This window comes from Cynocephalus volans, chromosome 1, assembly GCF_027409185.1.
Source record: "Cynocephalus volans isolate mCynVol1 chromosome 1, mCynVol1.pri, whole genome shotgun sequence".
In the NCBI taxonomy this organism is placed as follows: Eukaryota; Metazoa; Chordata; class Mammalia; order Dermoptera; family Cynocephalidae; genus Cynocephalus; species Cynocephalus volans.
In genome coordinates, this window is record NC_084460.1 from 103,793,440 (window position 1) to 103,816,551 (window position 23,112).

At 35.6% G+C, this 23,112-nt stretch overlaps 2 protein-coding genes across 3 annotated transcripts in view; one reads left to right on the forward strand and one right to left on the reverse strand.

Annotated features, from left to right (window-relative positions):
• Nucleotides 1-9,246, forward strand: part of ACTL6A (actin like 6A) — a 27,958-nt gene extending 18,712 nt beyond the window's left edge. For both annotated transcript variants that reach the window (XM_063101780.1, XM_063101787.1), the window contains 6 exons: nt 692-753; nt 1,184-1,298; nt 1,449-1,529; nt 5,040-5,135; nt 8,059-8,145; nt 8,961-9,246. In XM_063101780.1, the coding sequence (XP_062957850.1) occupies nt 692-753; nt 1,184-1,298; nt 1,449-1,529; nt 5,040-5,135; nt 8,059-8,145; nt 8,961-9,041 (522 nt within the window). In that variant the 3' untranslated portion in view covers nt 9,042-9,246. The remainder of the gene's footprint in view (nt 1-691; nt 754-1,183; nt 1,299-1,448; nt 1,530-5,039; nt 5,136-8,058; nt 8,146-8,960) is intronic.
• On the reverse strand, nt 8,960-23,106 carry MRPL47 (mitochondrial ribosomal protein L47). The gene is made up of 7 exons (XM_063101801.1): nt 23,008-23,106; nt 20,451-20,602; nt 19,858-19,918; nt 17,909-18,005; nt 14,292-14,422; nt 13,129-13,224; nt 8,960-10,076 (listed from the first exon to the last, which is right to left on the reverse strand). Exons 1-7 carry the CDS (start codon nt 23,103-23,105, stop codon nt 9,953-9,955), a joined length of 759 nt encoding a protein of 252 aa, XP_062957871.1. The 5' UTR covers nt 23,106; the 3' UTR covers nt 8,960-9,952.
• Between the last annotated feature and the right edge of the window lie 6 nt (nt 23,107-23,112).

Sequence of the window (23,112 nt, forward strand, 5' to 3'; positions counted from 1 at the left end):
GAATATATCTTATCTGACAGTTTTTTGTACCTAAAAACTTTTTTTGTGGGTGTTGGTATGAGGGAAAATTCTGAGGATGATTAATAATTTTTTTTTTTTTTTTTTTTGGTGGCTGGCCAGTACAGGGATTGAACTCTGGACCTTAGTGTTATCAGCACCATGCTCTAACCAACTTAGCTAACTGGCCAGCCCTTGCCTAGGTATTAGATGAGATTTTTCCTTAGTAACACAGAGGTCGTGTGTATTTCACAGCAAATTTTTTAATTGCTTTATACTACATGCAGTCATTAAATTACATAAGATGTGATGTATATGCAAATGTGTATATTCATGTAATGTAATCTTGCTTCTAAGTCTAAGCTTGTTTTTAAGGAAAAAATGGTGTTCTGACACTAGTTTTGTTATACAGGACTGTGGTATAAAGGTTCCCAGTTGTTTTTATCTCTTGCTATTGTTTCTATTACTGTTGTAATTTAAATGTATATAATTTAGCTTCTAGTGCAAATGTTTAGAATTGGGTTTCTTGGTACTCAGAGTTCTTGCTGGTTAGATTTACACCCTCAAAATGACTTACCCATCCAGAAACATGGTCCAGTTTCTTTCAGAAAAGCATTTTAAATATGTTACAAAGGTATGATTGCAAAGACAAACTCAACCTTGTTTCGTAAAGTTTTTTTTTTTTTATCCACAGTGTGTTATCCAGGATTTTCAAGCTTCAGTACTTCAAGTGTCAGATTCAACTTATGATGAACAGTATGTTTTCTTATTTAAACTGTATACTTCATAAATGAGGAAAGAATTTGTTTAGTTAAAAAAAAAATCATAGAATGTGTTTAACTGGTCTAAAAGGTTAAAGATATGCTAAGATACAATGGAAAACATTTTAGAATAAAATATACTCACTCTGATTTATTTCTTTTTTTTTTTTTAAAGATAACTGGTAAGGGGATCTTAACCCTTGACTTGGTGTTGTCAGCACCATGTTCTCCCAAGTGAGCTAACCGGCCATCCCTAGGGGATCCGAACCCGTGGCCTTGGTGTCATTAGTACCACACTCTCCCGAATGAGCCATGGGCCAGCCCTCTCACTCTGATTTCTGACAAGTTGATAATTCCTTAGTAGTTTACAATTTTGAAGAGGATTGTTTTTGTCTGTTGTGTAAAATTGTTTAATATGTTTTCAGAGTAGCTGCACAGATGCCAACTGTTCATTATGAATTCCCCAATGGCTATAATTGTGATTTTGGTGCAGAACGTCTAAAGATTCCTGAAGGATTATTTGACCCTTCCAATGTAAAGGTATGAAAGCTTATTTCATAATTAGCCCAACTTTTCCTATACATGTAAAGATCTTGTGTAATTATAAAGCCTAAATAAGACTCAGTATTTTTGGTTATGCTTTACTGTATGAAGTTCTTCCATATGACTATTTGTTTTCTTTTGTTTTAGGGATTATCAGGAAATACAATGTTGGGAGTTAGTCATGTTGTCACTACAAGTGTTGGAATGTGCGATATTGATATCAGACCAGTAAGTGCTAGTCTCCTGTCATGGTGTACAGGTATCTTTTAGGGCAGTGAAATGCTCCAAAATCATTGATAAGTTAGCAACTTTGCCCATTGACTTTGAAGGCCATTTTATAATGGTATGTGTAAAAAGATGAAGTGTAGAAAAAGGAAAAATGCAAAACTCTAGAGCTGTGGTGTCCAATGTGGTAGCTACAGGCCACATGTAGCAATTTAATTAAGATAAATAAAAATTAAAAATTCAGTTCTAGTCTCATTGTTAATGTGGCCAGTGGCTACTGTATTGGACAGTGCAGATATAGAACATTTCCATCATTACAGAAAGTTCTTTTGGGCAGTGCTGCTCTAGAGATTTCCTAAAATGTGGCAAACCAAAATATATATTATTGGTGATTTTTCTTGTATGAGAATACTTCAAAAAGTTTGTGGAAAAATAGAATTAAAAGTTTATTTTTCCATGAACTTTTTGAAATACTCTCATATATAGCACTGCTTTTATGTTTCAGGAAGGTGTGGTTTAAATTATGTAACTTTTACATGAAGTTTATTTTAGATCTTCATATTTTTTGTGCTTTGTCAAGTTTTAAATACTCTACACTATATATACTATACTCATTATTAGATTGATTATATCTTCTTTAAACCCTAGATTCAGCATTTAGCCCACATACTACCTTGATTTTCTTTGAGTTAATTAATTTGCTTAGAGCATTGTGCTAATAGCTAAGGGTGTATAAAAACAACATTGTTCAAAAAAGGCTTTTGGGTGGCTATGAAAATTATTCTTTATTTCACCTAGTGACCTTCTAGGCATATGCTGCTTCCAGGACAATAGGAGTACAAGTTTGGAATTTTTTAGTGCAGATCCAAGGCCACTTTTAGGGGAAGTACATTTATTGAATTGAAGTACATTTATTATAAGAGAGTGATAACTTTCTGCTTTTAGTGAGATTTCTCCTTTTTAATAATGTTGATTGCAGAGGAGATACTTATATAGTATTCCATTTTATCTTCTAAACTTAGATGATTTAGACATCTGGGATAAGTTTTTAAAACAGGAACTTAGCTACTAAAAAAGCAGATTGACCTTTAACTTTCTCATGCACATGTGCAAATTAGAAGTAAACATACTCCTTATCAGGAGGAATTTATTTTATTCAAGGAGGCCTCAGAATGTGTATTTTGAAAAAGCTCCCCATGTGGTTCTGATGCACACCCCTGCAAAATAGAAAGGTAGCAATCATTTTGGCCAGGAATATTTTCAGAGTATATCTTTGTCATAATCATAAAGTAATTTCATTGCCTAATTTTAAATATCATAACTTCTAGATGAGCATTCTAAAATGAAGTCATTATAAAATGTACATCTAATTAAATGTTGACAGTTATCTGCCAAAAAATTGATTTTTAGAATAATTGGTTTATGTTAGTGGATCTTAAACCTTCATGCACACTAGAATCACTTGTGGAGTTTTGAACAAAGAAAACCTTGCCTGGGTCCAGTCCTCAGAGATTTTTATATAATTGTCCTTGGTATTTTATTAATTAATTAATTATTATTATTTTATATTTCCTTTTTTTTCACGTAATTTATTAATATGTATATTTTTACATTCTGTGATGTTGCAGAGCAGTTGGAGGGAGGGGGAAAGGGGAAAAGGGAAGAAAATGTGATGGAAGAATGAGGAAGAAGGAAGGGCGGGAATGAGGCCTGTGGCACCCCCCACATTCCCACAGGGGAGACCAGGGGGTTTCCAGTGGTGGCTTGGTCATTGTCAGGCTGTAGATGTCAGGGGTGTGTGGCAAAAGCCCTTGCCTCCCATCTCCCCAGCTTGGTAACTTGGGGCCCTTCTAGCTGCAGCTTGGTGGTTGTCGCTGGGCTGGCTGTGGGTGTGGAGGGGCATGGTTGAGGCCCACGGTCCCCCACCACCCTGGCTTTGGAGAGCCCGGGGTGCTTCCTGCAGCATCTTGGTGGTCATCACTAGGCTGGTTGCTCATGTTGGGGTGGCGTGACTGAGACCCTTGGTCCCCCACTGCCCCAGCTTGGGAGAGCCTGGGGCGCTTCCTGCAATGGTTCAGGGGTCATTGCTGGGGTGGTTGTGCTTGTCAGGGGGGTGTGGCCAAGGCCCCCAACCTTAGGATTCGTTGTGGGTATCGGGGAACATGGCTGAGGCCCCTGGCCCTCCTCCCTTTCTAGTTTGGTAGCCCAGGGGACTTCCAGTCCTTCTAGGTGTTACAGGTAATCTTTGGTGAAATGAGACCTTTACTAGTTAATATCAAACTTTGTCTCTGGTTGTGGATACATTGTTTTTTCTTTCAGTTCTATGTTGGATTATTTGCTGTTCCCACCACTCAAACTCTGTGCTGGAACTAATTTGCTGTCCTTTGCTTAACTTCTAAAATGGGGGAACTTCCTGTGGAGACCAGTACTTGACCTGTGTGGTTTAGCTACATTGCTGCTTTGCTGCTGATTCCCTAGGGAAGGCTTTTTGTGCAGCTCTGGTTTTAATGGTTGACTTTATAGGTACTTCCAGTTCTAGTGAAATCTGGTGCACCTTGGGTGTATAGAAACACTGGTCTGGGCCTGAGTCTTTTCATCAGACTGCACCCCATGCAATTCTATATTCCTGACCAGTCTCTTCTGAGTTGTCCTGTGCTGATTGGGGGGCAGATCAGCTGTCTTCGCTGTGCCCCAGTGTTCCCCCAGTGGGCTCATCTCCCCCACTGCTGGTGCTCCACCCACTTCCCAAGGGACGGGCCATGCTCTGGTCTCTTGCGATGACTCACCAGCCTCTGAGTGGCTTTTTTTTCACAGTTGTTGTGGCTCCTCACTTCTGTGTGGGTCCACAGGAACCCTATTAGTGGTCTTGCCGGACTGGGGGCCACCAAGGCCCTCTTCTCCCCTGCAGCCTCCAAGCAACTTCATCTGAAAGGCACAGCTACAGCTTTTGCCAGCTCCTGCTCTGTGTGCTCAGAAGCTCCAGCCTGGAAGTGGCTGGAGCTCAAAACAGTCGAAGGAGTTTTTTCTTTTTCTCATTGTAGCTTCTCCCACCTTCATGCACTCCGTAGCTCTCCTTTTCTTCCCCTGAGCTCTAGTGGCCCCAGCTTGGCTGTCATTGCTTTTTTATAGTTGTAAGTTGGTTAATTTGTGTTAGAGAGTGACACTGGGGACCATCTATTCCACAGTCTTGAATGGAACTCTATATTTTCTTGTAAGTCTTTGAAATCCAATGTGTATTTCACACTTCTAGTCCGTCGTGATTTGGACTAGCCACATTTCAAGTGCTCCAGAGCCACATGTGGCTCGGCATTGGTGTTTTAAAAGCTCCCCAGATGAGTTGAATGTGCAGCCAGGATTGAGAACCACTGGATTAAACCACTAGGTCTATGTAGCAGTAAAAATTTTTCGAGAAAAGAATGGCAAAATTGTAACAGAGGACATGATATTGTTTGTAGTTATATTTAAAACTGTTGGAAACATTTGGAACTAATTTTTCTTGTTTTTTTATCCTAGGGTCTCTATGGTAGTGTGATAGTGGCAGGAGGAAACACGCTAATACAGAGTTTTACTGATAGATTGAATAGAGAGCTCTCTCAGAAAACTCCCCCAGTAAGTTCTATTCATTCTCTTGTGGTATTCTTCAGTCATATGTATCCTCACCGGTAGTGTAATTTTATATTTAAGTTTTCATTTTTCAGTAAATAGATGATATTTTGTGTGTGCCTGGATCATCCCAAATCCAAAAATCTGAAATGCCTTAAAATCCAGAACTTTCTGAATGCCAACATGATGCTTGAAGGAAATGCTCATTGGAGCATTTCAGATTTTCAGATTTGGGTTGCTTAACCAGTAAGTATGATGCAAATATTCCACAATCTGAAAAAAAATCTGAAATCCAAAACACTTCTGGTCCCAAACATTTCGGGTAAAGAATACTCAACCCGTGTTATACTTCCTTATAAACTCAATTTTCCTGGATGACATCTGTTTGTTACTCTTACATTATTTGAATCTCATCTTTATTAATTTCATGCTTAAGTGCCTATAGTCTGCTAAGCACAAGGGATACAAAATATAATCTCTGCCCACCAGGGGTTCAGTCTGCTAGGATGGTTAGACATGCAGAAAATGATTGTAATGTGCTAAGTGCTTCAGTATGGCATGAACCAGGTGCTCTTGAGAATACTGAGAAGCAAGCACTTAACTCTCCAGGATTGTCAGAGGAAAGCCTCATGAAGCTGTTGTCTGAATGAACAGAGTTCAACTGATTGCTAATTTATGTAAGGACATCCAGGTGAAGGGAATCTCCTGTGCAAGCATGTGAAGAGAAGATGGCATATTTCAGTAATTCAAAGTAGTTGGCTTAATAGTATAGAAGTGGAGTACAGAAGTGGTATGGCTGGAAGGACGGATGGTATATTAGTTTCCTAGGGCTGCTGTAACAAAGTACCACAAATTGGTACTTTATAATAGAAATTGGCTTTACAAAGTACCACAAATTGGCTTTACAATAGAAATTTATTGTCTTGCAGTTTTGGAGGCTAGAAGTCTAAACTCAAGGGGTCAGCAGGGCCATGCTCCCTTTGAAATCTATGGAGAAACTGTTCCTTCCCACTTCATAGCTTCTTGGTAGTTTGCCAGCAATCTTTGGCTTGCAGTTGTAGCACCTCTGTTCTTTTCTTACAAGAACACCAGTTGTAGTGGATTAAGGGCCCACCTTAATCCAGTATGACCTCATCTTAATTTATATCATAATTACATCTGCAAAGACCCCGTTTCCAAATTTGGTCACATTCACAGGTGCCAGGGATTGGGACGTCAACCTATCTTTTTGAAGGCACAATTCAACCCACAACATATGGGTACCAGATCATGTCTTACTAATGAATAGTTTGGATTTTATTCAAATATAACAGCAAACTTACAGAATAAAATCTGGCAGAAGAGTGATGAGCTCTTAAGTTTGTTTTAAAAAGATCACTGAGAGCAATGTGACCACTTTTAAAAGGATAGAAGAATCAGGTTTGGAAGGAAGGTAATTTACATGGTACATCAGTAACAGAATAGCAGTCATAAGTGTTTAAATTTCAAAACTTCTATCTAGTGGTTTTTTTGTAAGGTGTTCTGCACTAAATATTAAATTTTAAAACATGTTTTAGGGGTTATGTAGGCCCTAACAATATCTATAGAATTTGTATGTTAAGTAGTCTTTTGGTTTCTGATATAAACGAATGTTGTACATATGCCATGTTTTTTAATAATTAAAAGTGGTATTTGAATATTGATATAGACAAAAGATTGGCATCTGGCTTACATTTACTACATTCTTGGAAATACAATCTGATCTAGAGCATACCTCAATTACAGTACTAATCATTAGGTTTCATAGAAAGTCCCTGAATAAAGAGTATAGACATAGGTGGTCCAGTGTATGGTCAAGATCAGTTAGACACTGACCATGTCCTTTACAAGGTAACTAAAAATCAATGAAATAACAGGAAAAAAATTCCATCGTAATAGATAATCAATCTTCCTCACCTTATAAAAACCCATGTTCACCCTTCCTACCCCCAGCATCCCCTGCCCCATACACATTTATTTCACTGTGAAAAAGACTTAAACTATGTATTCATATATAGAATAATTGGAAGGTATCAACAACTTGAAAACTATCCCCAGAGGCAGATTCTTAGGTAGGGGAAAAATATCTTGATACAGGAAGTGAGATAGGGAATAGTACTGAGCCGTAAAGTCATGTTTATAGAGAGTGAGTTCAAAACAGAAGTACTAATTTGGAAGGAAAGCAGGATGAATTAAAAACTTACCTGAGATCTGATGACTATACTTTGATTTGGCAGGGCAGGGGTGAACTAAGGAGAAATTAGGAGAGTAAGACGACCTAGAAAACAAGCACTGTTTTTTTAATATATATATATATATTTTTAAAGATGACTGGTAAGGGGATCTTTACCCCTGACTTGGTGTTGTCAGCACCACGCTCTCCCAAGTGAGCTAACCAGCCATCCCTATATAGGGATCCAAACCCATGGCCTTGGTGTTATCTGCACCATACTCTCCCAAGTGAGCCATGGGCTGGTCCTGAAAAGAAGCATTTAGAAGGCTGGAGAGGACTACAGAAAGGGAGGCAAACTGAATAATAGTTATACTTGGTGTTGGATGAAATTAAATAATATGTGAAGCAGTAACACAGTATTTGATTTTAGTGTTAGGTATGTGTTTGCTGTTAAAGTATATAAATTGTGAATCTTTAATGTACAGTTTTCTAAAGTTATAGTTTATTTTCTTAGCATCTATTGCATATTAAAAGCCATAATCAAAGTACTTTAAAAACCTTCCTATATGGTAGTCTAACATGTGCCTACTATTAGCCAGTTTCAAAATTATCGTGTTTAATCAATCAGTGTTTGAACCACAGAGCCGTCAATAAGTTTTTGTGAAAATTGAATTTCCTAAGTTGAGTCACCAATTTTATTTGATCGTACTAATGCCTATTCTTCCTCCTCTATTTTAGAGTATGCGGTTAAAATTGATTGCAAATAATACAACAGTGGAACGGAGATTTAGTTCATGGATTGGTGGTTCCATTCTAGCTTCTTTGGTTAGTAGATAATCTATTTTGCAAAAATAATGATTCTTACTGAATTAAATGTACTACTGAAAAATACTAAATTTAGTAAAAATACTAAAAATAATCCCAGAGCTTTATTTGTCTTTGCTTTGTAAGTATCAAAAGAGTGGTGAACCTAATAAGAATACCAGTTTTGTGTTTTGATATAACAAAATGCTTCTTTGCCTTACTAGTGGACATTTGTTAGCCTAATTTCTCAGAGAGGTTGAAATATGTTAGTATATTCATGCCTCTTCTATTAATACCCGCATTGGCACTGGTCAGGACTATCTGCAATGCATTTAAAATTAAATCTTTCCTTCTCAAGTTCTGGTGTTCCCTCATGTTGGTGAGGTATGGGAGGTCAGGAATTGCTTGGACTGGTGTCTGCCTTACATCAGAAGAAAGAATCCTTGTGCTTTTCTTTTTCTGTACCCTAGACTTGGAGCATTCCTTTTTACCTCAGAGCTGCCAAAGTAAATGTCACTAAGTACTCAGGCCTTCTGATAATTTTGTTATTGGCTTAGGTTGGCACCAAGCCATCACAGCTAAACCCTCAGTCTTTCTTGCCAGCCTGTAACAGGTGTAGAAGGATTTAATATTCTTTCTAACCTTAAAGGCAAGGCTAAATAGTGTCTTTGGATAGTTCTGGAGGAGGGCAGAAGTAAGAGTAATGAAGTACTATTTTGGGGGAAGGTTTAAGAGTTCTTCAACGTTTAGGAGTTGTGAAAATAAAGATATTAGAAGAAAAAAGTATTTTCTAATAAGTAAGGCATAACTATATAATATTTCTTTCCAATTTACAGGGTACCTTTCAACAGATGTGGATTTCCAAACAAGAATATGAAGAAGGAGGGAAGCAGTGTGTAGAAAGGAAATGCCCTTGAAAAAGAGTTCCCTCTCAAACCTCCACCTTCCTGTGTCACCTACGTTTCATAGCTTTAGTACACTCAGGAAAAGAATGACCATCTTTTGTAGAATGTTTATACATTTTTGCATATTTCAATTTCCACTTAAATTTCTTAAGGCTTTAACTGGCTCTATAAATTAAAATGAGTTTGTGCTTTCCTTGAAATGCACTTATTCTTATTAGAAACATTTTATAATTTTGTATAAATGTCTATTTTCTCTAAATATTTTGCTTTCAGTAAAATGCCTTCCAACTCTGTTTATTATATTAATTACAGTGGATTGGTAGAATTGCTTTTTATTGAATAGTAAAAGTTACTACCTATGCTTTTTACTTTAGGCTTATAAAATTAAATAAAAATTACAAGCCATTCCAGAAATATTTTTTGGGCTGTTGTGCATTTTGTGCCTTGATACTTCAAGTACTAAATGTATTTATCATTATTTTGAGTGAAAGTACTCACTGTTTATTAACAGTAGTATCCACATCCCCTTCATATCCTATTAACAATAGTATCCATCCACATCCCCTTCATATCCTATTAACAATAGTAGTAACAATGTTACCTGAATTCCGAAAATTACCCTGTTGCCTTTGCTATGGCAGTTAACATCACTTTTACACTCTAAGATAGCAGGTGATATTAAAGCCTGCTTAGATGTCAGAATTTATAAAATGGGAATTTAACCTGAACTTTCTACCTGACTTTAAAAAAATTTGGTAGATGCATGACCACTTCCAAAATTAACATGCCATAATAACACTTAGAACTGATAAGTAACTTGACTGAAAGCACAATTTCTTTATAAACCACTTAACATATATTTACTTTTGTATACAGACTATTATGCAAGAGAAACAAAACGGTAAATTAAGAGTTCGGATATCTTAGACGTTACTTGACTTTTGGGCTTCAGAAAGATGTGGAAACTTTTTCTGAAGAAATTTTTCTTTCTTTTTCTCTAAACTTCTCTTCCTTGCTTCAACGCGGGCTTGTTTCTCAATTCTCAGTCTAGAATAAAAAAAGCATAACAGCAGTTTATATAAAACGATTTCCTTGTTACTTAGTACTATCAAAATATATGTACAAATCAATTCCATAAAAGCCTCAATTCTGCCAGTCTTTCTCTGTACTTGGTATGTTATATATATTATTAAACTTGAACAATAATCACTATAAAACTACACAAGTCAAGAGATAAATGTGAAATCAAAAGCATCTATAACACTACTCCAACTATCCTTCCTATTTCCTGACTGGAAAGAATATCCAGATCTTGTGAGCCTGTAACAGATTGGGCCTGAAGTTCACTCCTAACATGACTAATGCTATCTTTCTACTTTATTTAGAAACACTGTAATTTTATTGAGTACATTAGATTTTTGTCATCCTGAGATGTATCCTGAGACTTGTGGGAACTCCTTAATTTCAAATAGCACTCATTCTAGCTTACTGTTTCCATACACACAGAAAATAAAACCTTACTAAGAGATGATACTTTGGCACTGGTTAGACTTACTACTCTCTAAATGAGTTTGTTCCCACACAACAGCACACCACAAATGCCTGAGGCATTTGTGCCTCAGCTAAATTATTTTGACCTGTAGGGTCACCTGGGAATCATCTAAATTGAAAATGATAAATTCATGGATGCCAAGCCTCTATATATAAATTGATATTTTACAGGATATTTTATTGATAAGTATGCATAAATTTATATAAAATAATGCAATTAAGAGACAAGTGCTGAATACAGTGAGACAGTGCTATGGGGGAGGTCACATAAATTTGAGATAGAGTTGAATCTGGGTGGAAACAAATCTGCACATATATAGAAAAAAGTATACACTAAGACTAAACAGTCTAAATGAAATTACCCATTCTATTCGTCAACCTTTGTTCAACTAAAACAAAAAATAAACGCATCTGAAAGAAAAAAGGTTTGCTATATTCTGTGAAGGTAAGACTAAAAAAGTTTCAAAAATAAAATTATTAGAGTATGTATAAAGCCTGCAAGAGTAACACTGGATTGATAAACTCTCACACATTTTATTATTTTGGGGGGGCAGCTGGCCAGTAAGGGGATCCAAATCCTTGATCTTGGAATTACCAACACTATGCTCTAACCAGCTGAGCTAACTGGCCAGCCTTTCTTTTTTCTCATAGATTATTTTAAAAGTTGTGTTTATAGCTTGACCTTATATGACTAAGGTGCAAAAGGACCAAATGGCACAATGTTCGGCTTGGAGAAATCGTGCAGAAAAAAGAGCCAGTGCAGTTGGATTTCTGTAATTGCTTACCACCTAAACTAGGTCTTAAATGTGAATAGGTGGAAAGATTTCAAAGCTGTAAGAACAAGAGAAACTAAAGGGGAAAATGAGCAAGATACATTTAAGAAATAAGGCAAGGTTCTAACTTTGATGAGGGGTAAGTAGCTAAGACTAAATTGTGGGAACACTAGGTGGGAAAGAATTTTGATTTTATCCTGTAAACAAAAAGCTACTGTATGTTTTGAACAACACAGATGTGATTAAAAAGGCTTGAGGAAAATTAACCAGGAAGCAACATCTGAGTGGACTAGAGTGAGAAAGTAATTTAACTTGATGAAGAGGGATTGCACTAGGGCAGAGACAGTGGGAGAAGTCAACACAGATCCTGGAGACATTCTGCAGGGAGGATTATATCAAGGATTGACTAAACCTAGAGCACTGGTGATAAAAGATGACTGACATTTAGTGCCCGCATAGAATAGACATACTATATATAAAACAAAATGAGAAGAGGTGGCTGATTCAGTGGGCAAGATGAACAATTTAAACTGTTATTCTAAACAGTTCAAAGCTCAGTTTAAACATTCCATTCCTGGGTTGGTTTTTTTTGGCGGGGGGTGGGGCCCGCAGCTGGCTGGTACAGGGATCTTGGTGTTAAACACCACATTCTAACCGAGTAACCAGCCAACTAAATTGTTTCTTAAAAATTGTGTGTGTTTAGTACAGAAATAAGTTTTTGGGGGAGAAAACCAGTTTTTGAAGAACTGCTGAAAGTAGAATGTATTATCCAAGGTAGATATTAAAAACTGTGGTTCTTGTGCTGTCAGTATTTCCCTTTTTACTTTCCAGGTGCTTTCCCAGCCTTGAATTCTAATTTCTAGAATCTTTAGCCAGGAACCCTCCAGTTCCCCATTTCATCTCTTTCTATAGCCATAGCGATGGGAACTGAGCAGCACCCTTGGCCTAAGAAACAACAAACTTAAAATTCTTTTCCTTTCTAACTGCAGTTTTAGGGATTTCACTCTGCTTTGTTTTCTGTCTGCTTTTAGATATGGATTCAGTTTTAAAATAGCTCTTTTTAAAAATCTTTTTTTTTTTTTTTTTTTTAAAAAGATGACCGGTAAGGACTTGACCTTGGCTTGGTGTTGTCAGCACCACGCTCTCCCAAGTGAGCTAACCAGCCATCCCTATATAGGGATCTGAACCCATGGCCTTGGTGTTATCAGCACCACGCTCTCCCAAGTGAGTCATGGGCCAGCCTTTCTTTTTAAATATCTTATAATTAGTTTTTATAATTATCAGCTGGTGGTTCATGGGACCACTTCACTCTTCTACCACAACAGAAGCCTTATGTTCTCCCTATTCAATGATAAACTTAACACTGGAAAAATTTTCTGTAGGAAATATTTAGAAATAACATTCTGTGGGACAGCATGAATTCAGATATAATGCAACAACCTTCTCGTCCTAGCCTCTTTTCTTTTCATCAGCTTTGCAATAAATAATATGAGCTCACATTTTATGCAACTGAATTATTTGGACCTTCATTTTAACACTACAGTAGGATTTTTTTCTATTCACATATAGGTAGATGAATAGAAGGGCAATAAAACTTTTGAAGGTATATACGCTATAATGTTAACAATGGCTATTTCTGGATTTTGAGATCATATATGACTTTAATTTTCTTGTTTACCTGAGTTTCCAGTTTGTTCCACAATGAACATGTATTGTTTATGTAACAAGAGAAATTAAAATTTAAAGAAAGCTTAACATATGTCATCTGTGCTCACCTGACAAAACGTTCCACATAAGGCATGGCAAAGAATCGTTTCCTATGGTATCTTTTATTAAGGTGCCACGGTATAGGCCACTGCTTGAACTTGTGCCTGCCAGGAAAACAAAAAGTCATTGCCTTAACAGAAAACATTTAATACATTTTCACTTTCCTAATTTCCACCCTTTCCTAATTGACTTCGAATGGATTAATACAAATAAAAATCAGTAGAAAACAGAAGTTTTTAGTGAGACATTTTGGCCATTTGTCTTTTCTGTGTTGGATTAGATGGTTATAGACAGCAAAGCTACTCCCCTAAACCTCGTTCTCTAATCAGCCCCATTACCACAAACTCTGTTTAAAAAAATCTATCAGATGAGTAAGTGCTATTATGTGGTGTAATTTCAAGAGTACAAGGAAGGTCTCCAACCAACCAAAATGCCTTCTCCATTCTCCTGATGTTTACAATTCTAATGATGCCTTATTGTGGCTCCTCAACCCAAATGTAAATAAACCCACAGAAGAGAGATTTATTTACAGTGGGCCTTCTCAACAATTTATACCCCAGTTTGAATTTTGCTTATCAGATCCTTTCCCAAAGCCTAATAAGACTCTGAGAACTAGATGTAGGACAGACAAGGAGGTGTAAAAAAATAAACTTTCATAATTTGGCCTAGGGCTTATCCTAATGGTAATGGGAGCAAGCTGAAACTGGTTCATGTGATCTTATTCCTTGAGAACTTTTTTAATAGTCCCAGGTTAATGGGCAAAGAGGACAGGTATGTGTCCTGAAATTAGATTCATGGGTTTTTTTATATCCTTCTAAAATTATATGTGTATATGTACATGTTTCAGGGGAAAGGATCCATCATTTTCATAAAATTCTCAAAAGGTCATATGATTCACATAAGATTGAGAAACACTGTTATTAAAAAAAAAAAAAAAGTATAGATGACTGAATAATGAGAATAGGATGTCTGGGCTGATACTGGTTTTTACCAGATAAAGCTAACTTCATTCATATCCTGGTGTTCCAAAGGGGTTTGAGACATCCTCTTATGTTAGTTACATCTCTAATATATCTGATATAGTGAGGGTTTTCTTAAAAGATACTGGCCAGGGAATGAGGCTTGGGATCTCCATTTTTATCTTAGAAGAGCCACAATGTAATCTATGTACCAGACGATTCTTCCAAAAATGTCTCTTCTCCAAGCACCAGGTCTAGCATTTTCTTGACCAGTCTGAAGAAGCCTTAGGGCATCTTCTCTTTCTTGGACAACTTTATCTAAGGCATCCATGGACTCTACTACCTGATAAGAGAATAGAAAGATACAATTTCAACAATCATCTACAACAGAATTCCAGAGAAAAAGAACATAAAAAGACTTAGGCTACAGAAAATCTATGATGAATATTTTTGTCAAAGAACCAATTTGTCAAATATTTACTAAAAATCTTTTTGGCACAGGTACGTACAAATGGGTGTCTATAACAGCACTTTCTATAATTTTTTAAAGTTTATAATTTCATTTAAATGAAAATGTATTTAGCTTGGATTTCCATATTAGTTTTGTTTGAAGTGGGATACACTTGTATAGATCCCTTTTGGAAACCAAATTTGATTCAAAGGTAGCAAACTATTACCACTTGTTACTAGCTCACTGAGTTTTGAAACAGAATGAATCATGATTCTACAGAGTTAATATTCAAATGTCTATGTCAACAGAGTCTGGTTTTATCTCAAATGGGTATTGATTACGTTAGTCACAATCATAGCTAACTATGCTGCCAGAATTACAGTTTCTCCCTCAAATTAAGTATTATTGTGTAAATAAAATGTGTCTGTAATATGCTTGAACTGGGTATTAACCCAGATCAGCCCAATGACTGGAATTATATTCCAATTATAATTCTCATGTTTCTCTTTTACTCTTCCTTAAACAGTTCCAAATTTTCATTTTATATCTTATATTGAGAATAATTCTTTTTTGATTTTTGCTTGATGGGGTTTCATTAGTAGTATGTCACAAAATACTGGGAACACTGGATACATTTGAGATTTTAAAAACAATTATGTTCACTTTCAGATTATCTGGAGTAAACTTTTATTATTTTGGATTCTCCTAATTCAGAAAGTGCCATACATATACGGTACTACTGAGGTAATGTTCACCTCTGAAATATATATTTAAAGCAGGGAGAGGGGAAAATCTGTTATTAAAGTCCAAAAGTCTTGTAACAGCATCATTCTAGAAGCTTTCCATCAAACACTGTGTTATTTATAAATCACCCTTACTTGTCAATGCACTTGAGTCTCTAAAACATAAATTTCCTCAATAGCAGAGTTAGCAAATACACCTTAAAATAAATCAGATTACCTTATAAATATTACATAGCAATGAGGATACCTACCACGCAGCTCTTAGTTTCTTATTAACCAGGTTCTTCTGTAAAATGGCTGGGGCAAATTCAAGATAAATCCAGAACATCTTGCTGTGCCTCATCAAAGCACAATGAGGACACATGGCCCAGCCTGAAGGAACTCACATGGGCCAAATCTGGGATGATGGTATTAAAGGGTTATAACAGTGAATAAAATTGAATCCATGAGTCCACACTGATAGGAATGAATGAATGAAGAAAGAAAGAAATGGGGAGAAGGAAAAGCACTTCCTTACAGACGAAAGCCAAGTAATAAATGTAGAATGAATGAAAGGATTAGAAAATCACTATTTAGCAAAAATAATAATAATCGATTCAGACAAAAATCATCAATGGGGGCTGGCTGGTAAGCTCAATTGGTTAGAGTGAGGTACTGATAACACCAAGGTCTAAGGTTCAATCCATGTACAGGCCAGGTGACAAAAAAAAAAAAAAAAAAAGAAACATCAATGTATGCCAGAAGTAGCAAGTGAAAGTTGAGAAGTTATAGGATATTTACATGATCGCAAAGTATCTCCTAACAAGATATTTATTTCAATTCAAAGAAAAAACAGTAACTATACAGTGGAGAAACTTGACAGACATCATCTTAACCAAGTTATTAATGGTAACATCATCAGTATCAGAACAAACCAACATCTTGTGCTCCTGATCTGAGGTATCTGTGAAGAACACAGCATCGCTTCTATGATATTTCTGCCAATCTTATCAGGAGAAACATCAAACAAACACAAATTGAGGGACTGGCCTATACTCTTCAAAAATGTCAATGTCATGAAACATAAAGAAAGATTGAGCCTTCAGATTAAAGGAGACTAAAGAGACACAGAATCTGAAAATGCATGATGCAGAGGTTTTTTTTTTCTATAAAGGACATTGTTGGAATAATTAATGAAATCCGAATAAGATCTGTAGATTATAAGTAGTAGTATTGTATCAATATTAGTTTCCTGATTTTGAAAATTTTACAGTGGTTATACAAGGGAATATCCTTTTTTGGGGAAACATATAATTAAGTTTTTATGCATAAAGGGACATCATGTATACAACTTACTCTCAAACAGTTGAGAAAAAAATAGTGTGCCTGGAGGAGGTGAGCAGAGAAGGATAACACAAATGTGCTAAAATATTCACATGAGGAATCAGGGTGAAGAGTACATGAAAATTCTTTGTGCTATTCTCATAACTTCTCGTATTATGTCCAAATGAAATTAAAAAAACAAAAATGTAATTCAAGTTTCACCAAGTCAGAATAACCTTCTTCATAATGAGGTTTTATTCCATACCTTCTTTAACCTTCTCCAGGGATGTTATGTCCTTCCCTCTTAAAGGGAGTGTGGCAATAACGGTTGCAACTAGTGTGGGAAAGGAAACTAAAGTAGCTGAGATTAGGCAGCAGGACTAAAGTTCTCACAAAAACTGAGTTCTGTTCTCACTGACTACTTACTACAGCACAGGAAAATCAGTAAAAGGGTGACCTCAAAAGTAATCTAGGAAAAAACTTACAAATCTAAGTAAAAACATAAACTTCTACATGGAAAAAATACCTTAAACATGGGAAAAAAAAAACCAAAAAAAGAGGCAGATCTACATCTACTGATATGGGAAAATATCCAGGATACATAGGTAGGTGAAAAATGTTAAGTTTCAGAAGAATATATACGGTATAGCAAATTTCTATAAATAAAAATAGACATACTTCTCCATGTATAGAAAAGTTCTGATGGATAAATAAGACTTAAATAAGTCACTTATGACTGGTTACCTTGGGGAATGGGAATAGGAATGCAAGAGATTTTTCCTTTAATGATGAAGAAAACCTAATGTAAAAAATAACTGACCTTTTCACGACATTGTGAATATACTTAACACTACTGAACTGTACACTTAAAAATGGTTAAGATAGTAAATTTTACGTTGTGTGTTTTTTACCATAGTAAGAAAAAATGCATTAAAAACTTGATCTCATTAGTGAGGATGTGGCTAATCTGAAACTAGAAATGTAAAATGGTATAGCTACTTTAGCAAATAGTTTGGTTGTTTCTTAGTATCTACTCAAGAGAAATGAAATCTCCTCAGTATCTACTCAAGAGAAATGAAAATATATGTCCACACATATGTTGGGGGTTGCAACTGGGAATGTGTAACCTTCCCTGCAGAAGGTTATGAAATTTACTTTTGGGGTGATGGAAATGTTCTAAAATTTGATAGTTGTGATGGCTGCATATATATTTACTAAAGATCAAACAGAAACAGAAAAAAGAAATTCAATTGATAAGAAATAAAGGAATCATATACTCAATCCTTTTAGCTTTTATCCTGCACAACAGTCTCTAGCCTCGTACAAGCCTTACCTTTTCTAACCTCTCTGGACTTGGCATTGGCAATCTTTGTCGCTTGGCCTCCTGCTCTAGAGTTAGGAGCATGTTTCTTTCTTTCAGTAGGACATACCTATAGCAAAGAACACAAACCTGTGATTCTTTTCTGTGGTTATGTTAATTAAAGTTGTGATTTTTTGACATCAAAATTAATGATCTGTACTCGAAAGTCCTTTAGAAATCTCAATATAGAGAATATCATTACAAAGAACAATACTTTTTACAGAGCTATATCTTTGCTTATTCATTTGTTCAATAAACTTTCCATGTGCTTTATATTGTATTAAGTGCCAGGAGAGTTATAAAAAGGCATAACACACAGTCTCTATATTCCAAGTGGAGAGAGAAGAAAAGGAAGATGGATGATAAGTAACACTGAGCACCTGTTATATGCCAGGCAGTGTGCTAAGCACTTCATGTACATTACTTCATTTAATTCTCACAACAACCTTTTCTTTTTTTTTTTTTTTTCACAACAACCTTTTCTACTTCCTAAATGAAGAAACTAAGGCTAAGAAAAGTAAGGTATTCTGGGCCACACAGCTAATTCAGGATTCAAATTCCAGACTCCCTGTATGCAAAACCTATCTATTTTTATTCCACCATGCTGCTTCTAAAACTTCTGTAATGTGGTATATTGAGTGGGACAGACAAGTACCAGAAAAATTAAGTGGGAAAACTGAGACATCTCTTCAGCTGAGATGGTCAGTGATAGCTCCAGAGAGGAGATGGGATTTGTTAGGATGGAAGGGAGAGCAAAGAAAACAATTAAAGGTACTGAAGCAACAGAACTAAACTGGTGGTTTTGTGAAAATATCTCTTTGAGAATCAGAGTTGGAAGAAAGGAAAGAAAACAAATGTGGAGGGCACTGAAAATGAGACAAAGGAATTGGGGTACTTTATACTATGGAAGAAGACAATTTTGGAGAAAAGAGTGGCAGAAGATTAATGGTTTAGTTTTAGTCACAATGGATGTTGAAACAGCCCTAACTATCCTTTTACTGATAACCCACAATAACTGCTTTAATACAACTCATTTTTCTATAACGAATAAACACATAATACTAGTGATCTGTATAGATACTTTATAACTCTTTAATCTGCAATAAGAGATAAGTAACCCTTTAATTCAGGGGCAAAAAATTTAAATGCCTACTTCAGTGCCTAGGCAGATAACAGTTACGAGTGAAGCGGGCCTGGTGAAAGAACAGCAGGGTGGGTAAGGAGAAGTGGTGTGTACTGCTCCATCTAGAAGGGGCAGCTGCTACACAGAACAACTAGGTGTTGCCGTGTAAGAATGCAGGGCCAGTGCCCTAGATCGCAGGTCTGATTATTCAAGAAGCCAGAAATCCTTACTTTTTGTGTGAAGTTTGCCAATTTAAAAAACAAGTACAGTCCAAACAAAATATATCTCTGGACTAAATGTAGTCAATTAAAAACGCAACTCTATCTTAAATCTTCTCAACTCTAATTCATCAGGAGAATCTGCTAGAAAAATCTATCTACATATCCAATTAAATGCACTTTCCAACACACCCACCCCCCAAGCAAATAAGCTAAAGATTCCAGACCATGAAAAAGGTAATAAAAAAGAGGGAAGATTAAATGTGAACAAATGTTCCCATTTCATTTTATTACTTAGGTTTACTGAAATTGCTAATATAAAGGTGTTAGTAATGACTGGTAGCAGGTACAGTAAAATTTCTAAACCTACAAGTACGTGAGAACTGTGATACATTTGTCTTATGTAATCTAACCTCTATCATATTTATAAAATCTTTCATGATCTCATATGTCATATGTATCATCCACAGTACTACAAATCATTTCATTCAATTTCTTATATCAGATGGATGTAAAATTTTTACATTTTTATACTGTTAAGTGCTTCAAACTCCTAGATGTAATGTACTTAATATACTTACCAAAGTTTGTGTAAATCTTCATTACTTTTGTTCCTTAATTGCTGACAGGTCCATGAAGCTCCTGTTAAAATGATAAATTCATTACATGAAATAATGTTTCTACCTATGTGCTCTTAACCTCTCTAAACCTATTTTCCTATCTATAAAATATATAATAGCTTTATTATATTAAATAACATAATACATTAGGATTATATTAGACAACACATATGAAAATACTAATAACATGACTGGCAATAGCATTAGATAAAATTAGCATTAGTATGGAATGTATTTTTATACCCTAATGTCAAAATACTTTGTATCATTACAAATTAATTTTCACTTATCACTAAAAAATGAAATCTACAATAAAACCTAAACCTAACTTTAGTTAATAATTTCAATGTACTCTTCTTCTTAACCTACTCTTCTTTGCCAACCTGCCAAGAAACTATTACCTCTACTATTATATCATCCTTTTAATTTTCTCTAGTAAATGGACCCAAAGGAAATCAAAAAAAGTAACACCTGAATAGCTCCTAAACTGGATAAATACCCAAATGATGAAGGGTTCAATAAACATTTAATGTTCACAAATGCAAATATCTCACCAGACTTCACTTTTTCTTCCCCCCAGTTCTTTGGGTCATCAAAAAATTCTTCCAGTCCTTTCCTTGACAATGTGGTATGAAGTAATCTACACTGGTGAAAGGATGTGACATTTGGTGTATTCTTAGGCAACAAACTAGCAGAAAACCTGCAACTGAACACACATATATATAAATATATGTAACTGAACACATATATAAATAAGTGATTAAAGTTTTACAATATTTTGATTTTATAAGCAATAAACTGAATCATTTCCTCATCTACAATGTTAAAAAAACCTGCTCAGGGTTTCTGCACAAGAAGCAATAAACTTTCAAAATGCTTTAGAAAGTTATTTTTAATATTGTATGGCAGAGGGTGCTACCCTATAATTTCCGAGGTAATACATTTACACAATCATATTTTAAGGTAATATTTTTAGGTCCTTTCTGCACTGCTAGTGGGTGCACGAGCAGGTAAAACATTCTCAAGGTGAATTTTGCAACATGTATCAGGGGCCCAAAATGCTTCCTCCTTTACTTTGGTAATTCTAACTCCACATCTAGAAATTTCAACTAAAAAACCTATAGATGGGAAATCATAAATTAAAATGTTTATTAAAACATTATATGTGGTATCAAAAAAGTTGATAATTATGTAAATGTGCAAATGGGGAACAGTTTTAAAAAGTGCATCTGTATGATAAACTATTATACAGTAATTTAAAAATCATGTTTTTAAAGAATATTTAATGATCTTAATATTTAATTAAGAATATCTAATATTTAACGATTTAAAACAAAATAGTGAAGTGTATCACAAGTGGTGTATTCCTACCAAAAGTATTTAACCAGAATCTAATCATGAGGAAACAATCAGACCAATCCAAATGCAGCGATATTCGGAAAAAAGCTAATCTTATCAAAAATGTCAACATCACTAAAGAGAAAAAAAGGAACTGTTCCAGGGCTGGTCACTTAGCTCAGTTGGTTAGAGCATGGTGCTGATAACACCAAGGTCCAGGGTTTGATCCCTGTACTGGACAGCTGTTCCCCGCCCCCCCAAAAAGAGAACTTTTCTGGATTAAGGGGCATGTAAACTAATGCAATAAATGATCCTTCATTAGATACTGAATCAAAAAGGAAAAAAAAAAAGGAAATTACCAGGGAAATTGAGGACATTTGAATTTGGACTATATGCTAGATAATATTAGTATAATAATAGTAGTGTATCAAGATTAAATTTCCTGTGTGATCACTGTATTGTGGTTAAGACAATGTCCTTATTCTCAGAATACATATAATGAGGGGACATTTTTTTGTGTGCCAATAAAACACAATAAAAGAAAGAATTAAAAAGACAAAGAATATATATGCTGAGGTCATGAAGTCTGAAATTCTGACATGCTTCAAATAGTTCAGAAAAAAAAGAGCATGAATATAAATAGACAAAAAATGTGACAAAACACTGATTGATTAAAGTAGGCAAAAAGTATATGGTTATTCTTTGTACTACTCTAACAACTTTCCTGTTGGTTTGAAATTTTTTTAAATAAAAAGGAGAAAATGGTAGAGCACAAAAATGCATATATGTAAATAAGATCCTAATTTTATTTAAAAATTGTACGTGTGTGTATATATGCAAAATTTAAAAGAATGGAAGGAAATCCGTTTGAGTGGTAGAAGTACAATAGTTGATTTTTACTTTCTTCATAATACTTTACCCCATTTTCCAAAGTGAATAATAAAAATGCTAAAATTATTTCCTTTTTAAGGAAAAGGGATGTAGAAGAGACAACTGATCCAAGCCTGCCACCTTGATCAAATTGAGCCTCTACAATATGAAAAAAAATTTGCTTATTTCTGAGGTTAGAGTAATAAAACATCAGCACATAACAGATGCTCAATAATCGCCTGTGCAGTCAAAAGCAGATATATTACTTCCTTCAAAAATATGACGTACCCTACTGTTTATAAAATTAAACATTATAGACAAATGCCAATAAAGGGGAGGAAACCGTACACCGTAAAATCAAAAATGATCGGTCTGTAGAGAAGACAAGTCTTTCCACCTCGAAATAAGAAACACTATTTGTAGGAAGTTCCTTTCTCACACCTGCAGGGCAACTTTCTGTTCATTTGGCAATTTTCATTACTTATTCAACATTTACTGAAAATCTCTCTGTGGGAGATCCTGGACGTACAGGGACCCCGTCTTTTTTATCCATCCACACCCGACACAGCCTTCAGTTCACAACAAAAAGTTCTTCAGTGAAGTTTTTCCCAACCCACCCAGCCCAAAAGGATGCTTCTGTAACTGCAGGTTTAATTCGAATACTGGGCATCTACAAACCCCATATACTGTCTGGTGCATGGCAGCAGGCAACAAAATGTTTGAGGAAGGAATGGAAATGTCGGCGACGGGCTACTTCTCCAAGGTCACTCACTCCTCATGGAGATGGGTTCAGGCTCTGCCATTCAGGCGGCCTTTCCATCCCTGAGCTGTTCTCGACATCTCGGCAAGTAAACAAGATCCAATGTTGGAGAAGTGGGCAAACCTACTCCTCACATCACTTACCCTGTGCTAGCAGGGGCCTGAGGAGTTATTAATGACCTGGAAGCCCGCAGCGTAGCTGAAACTCTCCTACAAAGAACGGCCAAACTGGAGGCAGCCATTTTTTCG

Bases quoted from the DNA above. Each gene is read 5' to 3' on its own strand.
- MRPL47 (XM_063101801.1), bottom strand. From the start codon at position 23,105: ATGGCTGCCTCCAGTTTGGCCGTTCTTTGTAGGAGAGTTTCAGCTACG. The intron at 20,603-23,007 runs GTAAGTGATGTG...ATGTGTGTTCAG, and splicing joins CAGGCCCCTGCTAGCACAGG to TTGCAGGTTTTCTGCTAGTT. The intron at 14,423-17,908 runs GTAAGGCTTGTA...TTCTCTTATCAG, and splicing joins GTCCAGAGAGGTTAGAAAAG to GTAGTAGAGTCCATGGATGC.